Below are 14,635 nucleotides of genomic sequence, written 5' to 3'. Positions count from 1 at the left end.
ACCCCCAACCTGCTGGCTCTGGGGGAGTTGGAGGGAGTCCTGATGCTGTGCCAGGATTGCTCAGCAGTAGACACAACACCGGTGTGATACCAGTGCTGTTCTAGCTACAAGTGCAGAGCACGGGGCTGCTGTAGGGAAAGTTTAATTCCATCCCAGCCAGACACAGTACAATGTTAACCTGGCTCTTACGTTGCTAGAAAGTGTTGAATGTTTTATAGGATAAAGACATAGTGAACCTGAAAATACACAAATCTCAACCAGAAAATTCAAAAAGGACATTTTTTTATTTGCTCTTTTTATTGCTTTTATTGCTTTTTCTTCTTGGTTATCCAGCTCCGATGCATTTTTAACCCGGTTCTCTGAAAAATTTTGTTCCACTTACAAAACTGGAGTGTTTTTATTGTCTCCTATTTACTCTTTCAGGATTTGTGGATTTAACACTCCATGATCAGGTCCATCTACTGGAATGTGCCTGGTTAGAGATACTGATGATTGGCTTAGTCTGGCGCTCCATGGAACACCCAGGAAAGCTTTTATTTGCACCTAACCTATTACTGGACAGGTCAGTCTGAGTACTGCTGTTAATTATTTAAGTTAATTTGTTTCTACTGCAATCAGATTAATTTTTAGTTTGTAGTCATCTTGCTGATACTACATTTTGACAGTATGTCATAAATTAAGCAGGATTATCATTGGTGGGACTGGAAAAGGAGCTCTAAAATATCTAGAATTGCTCTGGTGAATGATGTTGGTAATTTGTTAGACAGAGAAAACATCTGAAAGTTACCTGCTGCTGGAAGTACTTTATTTCAAAAGCAGATGAAAATTCCAGTTATAATTTGTACAGTTTGTTGCAAAGCTAAATTAAATTAAAATTAAATCTGGAACACTAATCACTTTAATCCAGATAATTATTTCTGCTTACCTAGAATCGTCCTAGTCAGTCTTAGTTAAAATTGGTTTATTCAGGCAGCCAGACATAACTTTGTAAGAAAATCCTGATGGATCTAAGTTGAAATCTTATTCATTTATACTGAAGTTTCTATTTTTCTTCTGAACACTGGAGTCAAATTTGGAAAATGCACACCTGTTTGCTTCTCTAAGCCTTTTTAGGTAGTCTTGCTGAGATGCTGTAGATGTTTCTATGTGAAAGAGAAAAATATGCTTCTCTGCCATACAACAATATCTTGGATTTTAGCTGCCAGTCTTCACAAAATCAAAACAGGAATTCTAGCTATCTTAGTGCAAACTCAAGCTTCTCTCTCTCCCCCTTTTTTTTTTTTTTTTCTTTTTCCAGTCATGAAAATATTTAGACTTGAGAAAGTGCATTGAAACAGAATAAATAGTGAGCAGGGAATTTGACAGATGACTGTGGCAAACCTAGGAACATTTGGTTAGGATGGAGATATCCTAACTATTGGTAGTGCTCTTTTTTGATGTTGAAGACACCCACATAGCAGAGTTGGCAGCGGAGACCTTATGCGTGGACATTGGTCACATCGGTGCAGAGCTAGACTATAATGTGAGGCAGCTAAGATCTGGCAATGCTACTGGTCTCATTGCTTAGCTGCAGAGACAGTAAGCTGTAGCAGGGGCATTGCAGCAAAGAGTCAAAGGCAGTTCCTTCAGCAACTGCAACCATTAGTTAGGTGAATTAATCAAAACTCTTGCTAGCAGAAAAATTGTTTCTCTTGTAAGGGTTTCAAAATCAAGATTACAGTAATTAATGAAGATTTTTTTCCTCTTTTTTATTTTTATTTTTATTTTTATTTTTATTTTTTATTTAAGGTTTTAAATCTACTTGGGAATTCATTAAGTTCCAAGACTGTATGACAAAATGCCTAATGGGTTACTAACATTGTTCATCTTTTGATGCTACATCTTTTGAGCGGCTTGTTTGACTAACTGTGGGGTATTGAGCTTTCATTTGTACAATGCTAATCATTTGATCTTTTCCCCCTCTATTTGAAAAAAAAAAAAAAAAAAGAAAAGATTTAATCTTTCTGTTTTAGGAAAATATAAACAATAATGCCTAAAAGTATAATATATAATATTTCATAGAGATAAGGAAGTGCTTATTGCCTTGCTTATTGCCATAGGAAAGCCCCTCTTCTGCTTGTATAAGCACATGATCTGTGAGCTATGGAACTAGATGTGCGAAAAAATATAAAATATATTTTTTGTGCGGAATATATCTGCTTGCTTAAATGTAAATATACTCTTCTTAGACCAGGCAAAAAAATAGAGAAAACACATCAGTTTTAAAATAATTTCTCAGTGCCCATAAAAAGGAAAAAATTCTACTGTAGGAAAGCAAATATAGTATGCTATTGAAAAATATTATAAATTACAATTTAGCCTCCAAAAGCTAACTAATCTGTTCCACATTTTGTAATGTAGGTTGTGTGAAAAAACTTAAAACTGAAGAACAGAGCCAGAGTACCATTTTTTCTTCTGTTAGCTAAGAAAAAGAGCTAGGGAAACATTTGAAACTTTGGTCTTTCTCAACCAAAAATTCCCATGCTCTGAATAAAATGAAGTCTGAGCAGTTGATTCATGCAGTTTAAACCAAGTCTCTGATGGATTAAAGGAAACAATTGCATGTAAGTGGAAACACATATTACTTTAGAGGTGAAAAATTAATTTACTTCATAACCAAAACAGACTCTTTGTTTTCTGACTTTTAAATAGGACTGTTTATAAAAGTCTAAATCTATGAGATGTTATCATTTTCAAATAATAAGAAATGTGTTTCCAGGGCATCATATACTTTCTTCCCTCTACTTGTTAGGGATATTTGCCAAAACTGAAATAATAAATTACTTGACTCTGGAGAGCACTGATATGCTAATTAGTTTACTAACTATTGATGTAATAATTAATTAGTGCTAACACTAATTTATGTGTTAATTTGATTTAAGCATGTTTCCATTTGAGAGTGTTACAGGGCAGAGTCATATTATTTGCCAGATTTGAGAGGGCAGGACAGAGACTGTTTCAAAGACTAAGCCAGTGGAGTCCTTCCACTGTATCAAATATTTGGGCATATATCACAAGAAGAGTGCAAAAAAATGTTTGATGCATTATTGTTGTAGATTTAAATAATGAAACTATGATTGAGTGGCTAAAATAATGGAAAAGATGCATAGAGTAGTAACATTTTCTTTCATCTGGGCTTCTTTCCTTAACCTGCATATTCTTTACAGGATACTTATTTTCAGTATTTTCATCCACAGCTTTCTGTCATGAATCCCCATCACTCTTACCCTGTTACCTGATCTGTGCAGTTAAAAGCATGTGCAAATGTAAATTTAACTGTCAGCTATAATCCAGAGTCACCAACTGCAGATACTAAAGCCTTGGTCTGTCTCTAACCTCTGTCTTTGTGGACTTAATGCAAGTTCAATATCATTAATATAGAGCTTTATAATATGTTGTCTCTGCCTGTCTGATCATTCAGTGCCAGGCATCCTCTCTGATTTCTTCATCTGTTCCATTTTTCACATTCAGGCTTATCTTGTATCTGATAGATTCCTTCTGTCTGATAGACTGTCGTTTGTGTACATCTGTATATAAAGCTCAGGTCACTTCAAGTTTTATTAGAGCAACTTTTTCCATCTTGGCTAGATAAATACAGTCTTGCCTTGTTCATATCTGTCTGAAATGCTATAAAAATACCATTCTTATTTTGCCTTTATTTGAGCAAATCTAATTTTTGTTCTTCCAGCTTGCTCCTCCTATTTGGGATTTATTGGGTCCCATTCTGTGACACTATATTCTGTCCCATTCTGTGACACTACATGTTACATTTTCAAATAAATACCTCTATAATTTTCCTACGTATCTATTCACATTTGGAAGACTCCTTGAAAATATCCATAAAGTAGCCCTTTTTTACCCACTTTAAGTTCCTTAAAATTTTGCTTTGCCTGTAAAAATAATTACACAACAATTAAGCTGCCAGTATGTTTAGACAATTGTATTCTGTATGGATGAATATCATCACGTTATCCCTTTCTATTCCCACTCTGCCTTGTAATTAGATAGGGTGTTCTGTGGGATAATGCATCCTTTCTTCTTCAGTTAATGCACTACCTAAACACTGGAGTCTTGATTCAAAATCAGGACTTTTAGCAGTCTGCCAGTCACATAGTACATTTTTACAGTGTACAATTGATACTATTATAAAAGCTCAACTGACAATAAGTATAGATTAGAAAAATAAACCCAATAAGGAAATACAATAGCACACTCACAGAGATTGCAATTAATGTACAGCATCTGATACAATAATAAAAAAATAATAATCCAGGATAAATGCAAATCTTTTATATACTGTTTTTGAAAATTAGTGTCTTGTATGAGGCAAATCCAGAAGTAAAGGGTTACGTTTGCAATGGGATGAAACAGATGTTTCCTGTCTGGAGGTTTCCCAAGAAACTAGACCTTAAAAATGTCATTAGACCAGGGCTGAAATTTGTCAGGCCCGACAATAAGCTGTTTATAATTTTGAGGAAAATGTAATGTTTCTTCAGGACTAAGAAAAAGTCATAACTTATTATATTTTTAAAGCATTTACTGCATTGAAATATCACACTGATCAGACATTACTTAAAAGTTTGAAACAAAATTCTAAAAAAACCCTCATGGTAGAAATAGCTGAATTGCTACCTGAAGTGGATGACTTCTCAACTGAAACATCCCTAGTACTAGCAAAATGCATACCAGCAGTGCTGCGTTTTTAAATAGGTTGGCGGAACTTCATCCCAGTAAGCCTGATGGCCATTACAGGGAAACTGATGGGCTACAGTCTAAAGAAATGAATTGAATTGGATGAGGCATGAATAAGCATGACATAGTAGTAAAGAGTCACTATGAGTTTTGTAAGGAGAAGGTATGTGGTGTAGATATATTGGAAGGTATATTCTTCTTTGAAGAAATTGGCAAGCACATGTACAAGGGAGGTCTAGTTTGACTTCCAAAAGGTGTTAAACAAGATCTATATTTTGTGTAGACAAAAGTAAACTGATGCATATAGGAGGAGAATAGTACTAAACTTCATAAGCTACATTCTGAGCTGATCTTTCCATCTCACTGTTGCATTAGTCAGTTCTATGGAACCAGCAATTCAAAAAGTAAAAATATTGCAGCTCCCCTCCCAGGAATCATTACACTGGGAAAAAAATAATACAGAACCTTGGTAGTACACTGTGTAAATCTGTGCTTAGAAACCATGCTTTTCTGATTTTCCTTATCTAACAGAGATATTGAAAAAACAGGAGGGGTTTCCAGTGGAGTTGCATAGGCAAAGACACAGATAAGTTTTGATACAAATGACTAAGTAGACTGACTTATCTGTCTGTGAAGTTCAGTAGAAAAAGGAAAATGAAACAGAAATGATAATAATTGTATAAAGTCATGCGCAGGTTGAGAAGAATTATGGTACTCCACGTTATCTCTCTTCCAATCTAAAGCAAGAGGTAATTACTACAAATCAGCAGATCCAAACACCTGTATGCTTAGCTGAGGGTTTAATATACTTTTGAAAGGAACCAATACTATTGTTCTCATGTTATATTCTAGTTATTTTTTATTTGCTATTGAAAAAAAAAAGTCTACTAGCCTCAAATCAGTCTAGAGAGTTCAAAAATCTCAATTAAATGCAGTCAGTATTTGCAATTTCTGCCAGGTTATTTCAATCTTTCTATGGAGAAATCGAGTTATCAGTTACTTTATTTGGAAACTGCTGTTCACATCCTCTTCCAGTGCTTGATGAAGCTTATTCTTCTCTTTCTCATCTAGAAGAAATTGAAGATTTTTCCCTTTACTGACCTTCATATTGTGCAATGGCAGAAGGCCACGGATCTCTTTAAACTGCAGATAGCATGAATAGCATAAAGGCTTGCAGCATTCTCTGTATGAATCTGCAGATTAATAATTTATTTTTTTCATGGATTTCATGGAAAATTTCATGGGTTGGAAGGTTTCTCACCACATCTGAAGAAAGTCTTATATTTTCCGTGAAGATAGCACATTCAGATATTTTCATAGAAGACTGGGTACAGTTGAAGAGTGTCAGTATGAAATCAGTGTGTTTTGCTAGTCCCTCACCTTGTAAAATATTGCAAATGCCTAAGGACATTATACTTTTAGTCAGTCTGCCACTTGAGTAAATGGACAGTTTTTTTTATTTTTAGTTTTTAAATTTTCCCCACTGTGTAGTTATGGATGCGTTAATGACCTTTGACTTACCAGAAAAATGGAAGCAAAGTGGTGACAGATGCTTCACTTTATTAGTGACTAGCTGCTGTTATTATTACAAAGGAAAAAGGCCCATATTAAACAAATATATCTAAATTTGCACTTCAAAATACATTTGAAAAAATGTGTATATATTATTTTAATCGCATCTTTTATAGCAACAGATTCTGTGTTGGAAAACCAACTCAAACAATCACCCTGTAATCAGGCTACTTACCTGATTGAACTGTGTGTTTCAACCTGTAAGAATCTCTTGAAATGATTTAAACTCTTCCTCACCTTTCACTTTATTGTTGGATTTTGAGGTGTATTAATATATTGCAGGCCCAAAGAATCCAAAAGTATTATGAGTTAAACATCTTAAAAAATGCCAAGGGGATCAGTTTTAGTTATTGTTAATCAGAGTCTTTACTGGGCCTTGGAGAAAAATGTAAAAACTACTTATTTTGTAATTCAGAAAACCTAAATATAACTTAGGAAGATCCTTCTAGTGTTTAGGGATGTGCATGGTAATGGTCAAACTGGTGAACTCTCAAAACAAAGAAACAAAAAAACAACTAAACAAGAAAACAACAACAACCAAACAAAAACCCACAATTATGATCATCCTATTTTTCAGCCGTTAGAAAAAGAAGTTCCCTGTTGAGTGTTGTAGGCACAGAGCAGAAGTTTTCAGAGAGAATGAAACATTTCTGGATTTGAGATAGCCTTTATTTCCTACACAGCTTCTAAGAATCCTTGTTCATCTAGTCACTCTGACCTTGGATGGTCAGTCCCCAGTTCTAGGTCATGGTGAATTGTGATGCTGATCTTTCCAAAATGAAACTTTTTTGCATATTTGATATGAAGAGAATTTTGAAGTATTTTTAGGTTAAGGTGGTTCAGACTGAGTATAAATTAAACTGAAAATGGCCTTCCTGTATAACATTCTTCAGCAAATTATTGTAATTTTCCTGTTCCTTTATGGAAAGCCTTCATAGCAGTTTTCTAATCTAAATATTGTCAAATGCTAAAAATAAAATAAAAATTAAAAAACCCACAGATTTCTTACAATTATAGCAGCATTTTAGAGATTTCTCCTATCTTATTTATGGGTCTGTTTAGAATCTTTTACCTCAAAAAAAAAAAAAAAAAGGTATGAAAGTGTTTAATTGTATATATATTTCAGACCTGAGTCATCACTGTTGATATATAGAGTGTACTCTTACTTTAACTGCCTATGTAGAAGAACCTTTTATTGATCTAGCCAGGAAAGATATTTGGTCATAACTACATAGTTCTGAGGAAGGGACTTGAGGAAGGTCTTGTGTAGGTCAACAGGTGTTTGCATAGGTGGTGTCAACAACAGGGATTCAGCTTTTATAATCAGTGAACCTGCTCTGAGGATTGGGATGGCTAGGAAGAGATGGGATCCATCTTACCAAGTGGGGGCAAAGGCATCCTTGTCCCCAGGCTGGCCAACCTGGTGAAGGGAGCTTTAAACTGGGTATGACGGGGGAGGTGATGACCCAAAAATCAATTGAGGAAGGTGGTAGACTGTGCTGGCAATTTCAGGGTAACATAGACAGGAGAGACCTTGATTGCAAGGTCTCTCCCAAACCAGGTAGAAAGAGGTCCACCCTAAGTGTTAAGTCTATGTGCTGTTGCAGGACTATGATGCCGTTAGGAACACAGGGACATGATGGGACAGCTTACACATCTGGAAAGCTTCACTGGATGCTTTAGCAGAGCTATAGGCTCTTTAGGAAGGACAGACTGGGACAGCAAGAAGGGAAGTTGCCCTGTGTGTGAGTGAGCAGTGGGAATGCATGGAGATCTTGCTAGCAATGGATGAGGAATCAGCTGAGATCCTATAGGTCAGGATTAATGGGCTACTGGAGGGATGACCCAGCAGGACACAAGCAATCCAGGGGCTTTCTGGATTGCTTTGACGATAAATTTATAACACAAGTGTTTGAAGAGCTGATATAGGGAGGTGCTTCAGCTGATGTCATAGCTACAGAAAATAAAGAACCAGTGAAAGGCATGAAGGTCGGGGACAGACTTGGCTGGACTGACGATGAAACAGTGCAGTTCAAGAACCAAAGAGCAGGATCAAAACACTGTTCTGAGTTTCACTGTTTCAGAGACCTGCTTGGAAGAATTTTGTAGGATACAGTCCTACAGAAAGAAGAGTGATATAAGAGAGATGGTTGATTTTCAAGGATCACCTCTTCCAGCTTCAAGAATGGTCCATCCTGACATGCAGAAAGTCAAGCAAGAGTGGCAGAAGGCCTGAATGGATGAATAAGGAGTTCTTAAACAACTCAGGCATAAATAGAAAGTGTAGAGGAGACGGAAGTACAGTCAGGTCCCACAGGGGGTGTGGTGCTCATTTCTTCCTGGTATCTAGTGATAGTACGAGGAAAAAGAATTAGGAGAAAAAGTTTAGGAGAAGATCAGGTTTGAGACCAGCTAAGGAACCTAAAGGTGCACAAGTCCATAGGACCTGATGAGATACATCCACGGTTCCTGAGGGAACTAGCAGAAGTAGTTGCTAAGCCACTGTCCATCATATCTGAGAAGTTGTGGCAGTCCGGTGAAGCTCCCACTGACTGAAAGAGGGGAAACATCACTCCCATTTTTTAAAAGGGAAAAGACGATCTGGGGAACTGCAGGCGAGTCAGTCTTCCCTTTCCTTCTTTAATGCAGGATGGTCTGAAGTAAAATTTCACTGCAGATAATGTTTTCCTTATTTTTTAACTGTTGATAAAGCATAGCATTGTAGAAAAGAGGGAATCCTCAAGTAGTTAAGTGTTTCTCCAAAGCCAGTTTGACAATATTTAAGACATTCAGATGGATGTGTTTGATTTGGTATTAAAACCACTACGGATGGAGCTTTCCTGATAGCATACGTTATCAAGACGTTTTAATGCTTCATTTCATGTAGGAGTAGAAAGTGTTTATCAATGTCTATTAATAGAACACACAAATGTATATAACAATTGTATTTTGTGCTGATGGTTCTGTTCTGTCTTTTGTACACTCCTAGTCTTCTTGAATTCCCTCTTCTTTATTGGCTGTACTTTAAAATCTCCCATTTGGTCTTTGAATAAGCCACCACTTTAGGTTCAGAACAGACACCAGAGAAGATTAGCAAACCTGAGAACGGTGTGTTGGTAATTTCATGAGTATTGGAAGAGGTAGGAATTACCCATCAGAGCCTCATGCTCAATCCTAATTGTTGATTTGTTGATATAGCAGACATAGTTTTCAGCCACAATGGCTGAAAACTGCTGCTGTGTGTGGGCAATAGTTTTTTTCAAAACTTGCTTTGGGGAAGTTACAGTACCAAACGCAGTAATTCAAAGAGTGGGTCACTTGCTTGTTGTAAGAAGAAATACAGGTGTAACTCCCCAGCTCAATGGAGGAAAAGAGAGCCTTGCTCTTAGGGGTGCTGCTTGTTTTCCTCCCTCAAATTTTTGTTTGGAACTGATATTTCAGTTTTGTTTCTTGGAAGATGTCTAACTCAAGCAACTCTTCAATGGAAAAAAAACTTGATTCCATTTTGAACTGTGCTAATTCCAGTCCTGTATTTTCCAATTGCCCAGCTGTGAGTGATTCTGAGACTGTGATTCATGCGTTGACACTAAAGGCACATATTTTTGAATAAGTAGCCAAAAATATTGTATTTGTTTAAACAATGAGAATTAATTACTGTAACGGTGTTGTAAATCAACTGAAAAAGATTTTAGTGAACTCCTCCCACAACCCCTCAAAAATAATAATAAAAGAAGCAAAATCAAGGTACCTTGGGGTACCATTCTGAAAAATGTGAACGTTTCCTCCCTCTGGATTTGTATTCTTACCCCTGTACAAGTAAATATTTCTTCATTGCCTTTGCCATGACTGAATAATTTAATGAATTAGAAACAAATCCTAACCAAATATAAAAGAACTACGAGAATAAGATGTAAGGTGGATAAAATATGGAGAAGCTATACATTGAGAATGAACAGATTATTATGAATAAAAAGGATTGTACTCCTTTCAAACCTTTCTCCAAAATAAAATCCAAGTTTAAACTAATGAAGAGATTTTTAATTCGGAGAAAGTCAGGAAGTCAGGCTAAGTTTTAATTTTTTTCTTCTCTGTTTTGTATTCTGTGCCAGGTTTATGCAGAAACTGAAGTCAAAAGGCTTTTTTTTTTTTTTTTTTTTTTAACCACTACATTAGTACAGGAAACATTTGTATGATTTAAGGATTGCTTTTATTCTTTATTCAGATGCTGCCTTCATGTTTGGATTCTTTGTTAAAAAGCTCAAAACTAGTTATAAATTCTTTCTAGTTACACCCTCTGAAACCAAACTCTTTCAGGAACTTCTCCAGCAATTTACTTAGAAACAAAAATGTTAGTTGCAGATCATTTTGTCCAGTCTGCTGTTTGAAGCAAGAGTATTGCCAACACCAGTTTAGGCCGGCTATGACTGTCTAGATGAGTCTTGAAAGGCTCTAAGGATAGTGAATACACAGCTTCTATGGGTACCTGCTTCGGGATTGCATCACCCTCCCACAATCCAGCCCAAACCTTGCTAACTGCAGCTTGCAACAGTTAGATGCCCTTTGCTTTAACACCCACTGCTCCTGAGAAGAGCTTGATTCCACCCGGTTTGTAATGCTCCTTCTAGCAGTTGTGGATTGCAGTTTGGCCTGTCTCCTTCAGTGCATACTTTGCCTCATCACCAGAGTGAACAGATCCAAATCATTGCATCCCTTCTTGTAGGCCACATGCTGCATGCCTCTGACCACCTCCAGTCAGAGGAGACAGCCAACATCCTTCCCGTGCTGAGAGAACTGAGACAAGAAACTGGTATGGTCTCAACAGGACCAACTGGTAAGGGGGAGACAATTTCTCTAGTTCCAGCCACATTCACCCTAACATAGTTTGTGTGCAGTTTGCCTTAGCCACTATGAGAGCATGCTGTTAGCTTATTTTATTTGCTATTCACTTTCCAGAAAGATTGCAACTCAGCACCCACCCTGCTTTTGATTATTTAATCAATCAATTCATCATAGAAGTCAATCAGGGTAGTCAAACATGAAGTTTCATGGATCCTCCTTCATGTTTTTTCTTTGGTTTGTTTGGTTTTTTTTTGTTTTGTTTTCAGAGATGAGTTAACCTTCTACTGTTTGTCAGGACCTGTTCCAATCTCCATATTCTTTTCTAAGTGTTAGATAGTGGCCTAACAAATAAAATTGACCCGCCCTTTCAGCACCCTGGAATGAACCCCATCTGGCTCCATAGATTTGAAGTACTTCTCTAACTACTAATTTCCTAAACAATTCCCTAACCTGTCAATATGTTACTGTTGGATGCCTCTGTCCTTTCTCAGACTGAGTTGGTACAGATGGAAGGCTGTCAGTAGGCTTTGCCAGTGAAATATGACCAAAAAAAAATAGTTTCAATTGCTTCAGTCTATTCCATGTAGTCAGCCAGTAGGTTTTCTTCCCAATTCATCAACTGTTCATTCTTGCTGAACTTCCATTTGTTGCTGCCATACTTCCCTTCTTCTTACTTTCTGAGTCCCTCAGTAGTTTTAGCTCTAAATTGATTTTGATGTAAATGCTCGAACAGCACTTTGGTACTCTTTTGCTTCCTGCTTTTATTTTATTTTATTTTATTTTATTTTTATTTTTATTTTTATTTATTTTATGTTTATTTATTTAATTTTAATTTTATTTTATTTTATTATTTTATTTTAAATTTTTCCGTTTAGTTCATTAAGGGGCTCCTTGCTTATCCAAGAGGATCTTCTGCTGAAATACCTGGTCTTCCTCTATGATGGCATGAGTCTGTTCCTAAGTTCTCTGTAAATTTTCCAAAAAATATTTTCCATCTCCCTGGATGCTTTTCCTCATCATGTCTCCAAGAACATTCTACATAACAATTCCCTAAATAAGCTGTAGAATGTTCTGAAACGCAGAGTCTATTGTTTGTCTTTCCAGCTTACTTCTGGATCCTAAGCTCAGTCACATCTCGTGGTTCCTGCAGCTAAATCTCCTATCTATGAGCACACTCACCAGCAGTTTTTCTTTCTTTGTGACTACTGGTCAATACAGATATGCCCTTGGTAGACTATTTTTTGTAGAAGTTATCATCAACACAGTCCAGAAACTCTCTGGACTGCTTGCATAGTACTGTTGTGGCTTTCTAGCTAGTGATTGCAGACTATCCATGTAGAAACCCTCCACAAGACTGTAGACCTATTACTGAGACACTTCTACAAGTTATTTATAGAAAGACTTATCCACTTCAGTGTCTTGGTCAGACAGTCGGCGGCGATCTCTTCTGCCTCCCAAGTCATCAGCATTACTTTCTCTCTGACCTACATCCAAAGTCTCCTGACACATGCAGTTCTGGTTTATTTTGGTCTGTGCAGTCAAGGACTCACTTTATACAGAGCTCAAGTTCCTCTCCTCTTCTTCCATACCTATTCTTCCTAATTAAGCTGTACCTATCCATGACCATCCTCTGATTGTGCGTGCTATCTTATCTGTGCACTATCCCACCAAGCCTATGCGTTTCCAGTCTCTTCACAGCCATGTTACTTTGTATAAATTTTCATTTCTCCTTATGTGTCACAGCACAAGCATTTGAGGTAAGCCTTCAAATTCCCCCTTCTAACCACAAATGTGAACGTTGTCCCCATAGCCTTTTCTCAATCACACATCCTCTGTTTCCTAACTTTAGGCTTAGGAATCCTGTGACAAGCTGGGTTTAGATGATTCCTCACCAAGTTACCAAGTCTGTTGGTAAAGATGACCATCCTTCTCCTAGTCTGGTGGATCCCATCTGTTCTCAGCAGTCCCTCTTCATTGAATAAAGTACCACAATCAAAGAAACCAGCATATTGCTGGAGATGCCAGCTACATAGTCAGACTTTGGTTTGATGGGTGTATCTGCTCCTACTTCATCTTTTCCCTTTGAATGAAAATTTTGATGAGAACATTCCCTAGGTCCCTGTTGTCCTCACCTAAACACCCTTCTCTATTAATGTTTACTTATCTGTCATTTGATCTTATGTTTCTGTAAAAGACATTCCTGATAGCAAGGGTTTTTCCAAAATTTAAATAAATTCTGAGGTTGTGAGCATATGTACAGGGTTCAAGGAGGAAAGAATTCAATTTGTAAAAGAAAACTGAGTCAGCAATCTCTTGAGAAGTCACATATGAGTCCATGGGATGGGCTTTACCCAAACATGTTGGATGATGTTATTGCAAGGCTTCTCTCTATTTTCTCTGAAAGGCTGTCGAGATCAGGGGAAGTACACAACGACTGGAGAAAGGCATATCTTACACCCACCCCCAAAAAGGGAAAGAAAGACAGTCTGGGAAACTACAGGTTGAATAATCAGCATCGCTTCAATCCCAAGGAAAATCATAATGCAAATTCTCTTGGAAGCCATTTATGAGAATAAGGAGAAGAAGGTGAGGGTGAGTTAGAATAGATTTAGCAAAGGTGTATTGTGCTTGACCAACCTGATTGCCTTCTTCAATAAAATGACAATGTGTCTTGTTAATGGTTTACACTCTATCTTGATGCTAGTTGCAGTTGGAATTTCTCAAGAGCTTATCACGGGATGTGTCTTATTAACTGTCTTTGTCAATGACCTGGAGGAGGAGAAGGAGTGCACAGTCTTCAAATTTTCAGATGACATGAAACTAGGGGGTGCAGTTGATGAATTGAGCTGCCATATGGATAGACTGAGATAGGCTGGAGAAATGAACTGACAGGAACCTCATGAAATTCAGGAAAAATACAAAGTCCTGCACTTGTGATGGGCTTAATTCACTGCCCCTGTTCAAGATGGGGAACAGCTCCACTGGAACAGAGCTAAGGTCCCACTGAACAGAAATCTGAAGGTGGTCTGAGTACTACACTATGGCAGCAGTGAAGGCCAACAGTACCCTGGGCTGTATCAGTAGCAGTGTAGCCAGCAAAGCAAGGGAAGTGATTATTCCACCTTTATTTAACACTCATTAAACTATATCTGGAATGGCACATACAGTTTTGCACTCCACATTACAGGAAAGATGTTAAAAATCTTCGACAAGTCTTAGAGAGAGCCACCAAGGTGGTTAGGGCTGGAGCACATACCTTTTGAGGCAAAGCTGAGAGAACAAAATTTGTTCAGCCTGAACAAGAGACAGCTTTTGAAGCATACCTAACCTTGTAAATTCTACAGGGAGGTTGTCAAGACTCTTTAAGATGACTGATGGTAGATTGAGAAACAGGAGTCAAATTAAAGCAGAGGAGGTTCTGACTGGATATAGGGGAGAAAAAATAGCTATGGAAATAATTAAGCTGAAAGAGGTTGTGCACCCACCCTTGGAA

The 14,635-nt window shown here is 37.2% G+C and overlaps 1 protein-coding gene across 1 annotated transcript in view; it reads left to right on the top strand.

The window, feature by feature from the left end:
• Positions 1-14,635, top strand: part of ESR1 (estrogen receptor 1) — a 168,259-nt gene that overhangs the window by 137,700 nt on the left and 15,924 nt on the right. Inside the window, exon 6 of the mRNA XM_035538970.2 lies at positions 424-562. Coding sequence (XP_035394863.2) covers positions 424-562 — 139 coding nt within the window. The remainder of the gene's footprint in view (positions 1-423; positions 563-14,635) is intronic.

The sequence above is a fragment of the Cygnus atratus genome, chromosome 3 (assembly GCF_013377495.2).
Source record: "Cygnus atratus isolate AKBS03 ecotype Queensland, Australia chromosome 3, CAtr_DNAZoo_HiC_assembly, whole genome shotgun sequence".
Taxonomy (NCBI): domain Eukaryota; kingdom Metazoa; phylum Chordata; class Aves; order Anseriformes; family Anatidae; genus Cygnus; species Cygnus atratus.
This window is presented reverse-complemented; position numbering and strand designations above follow the sequence as displayed.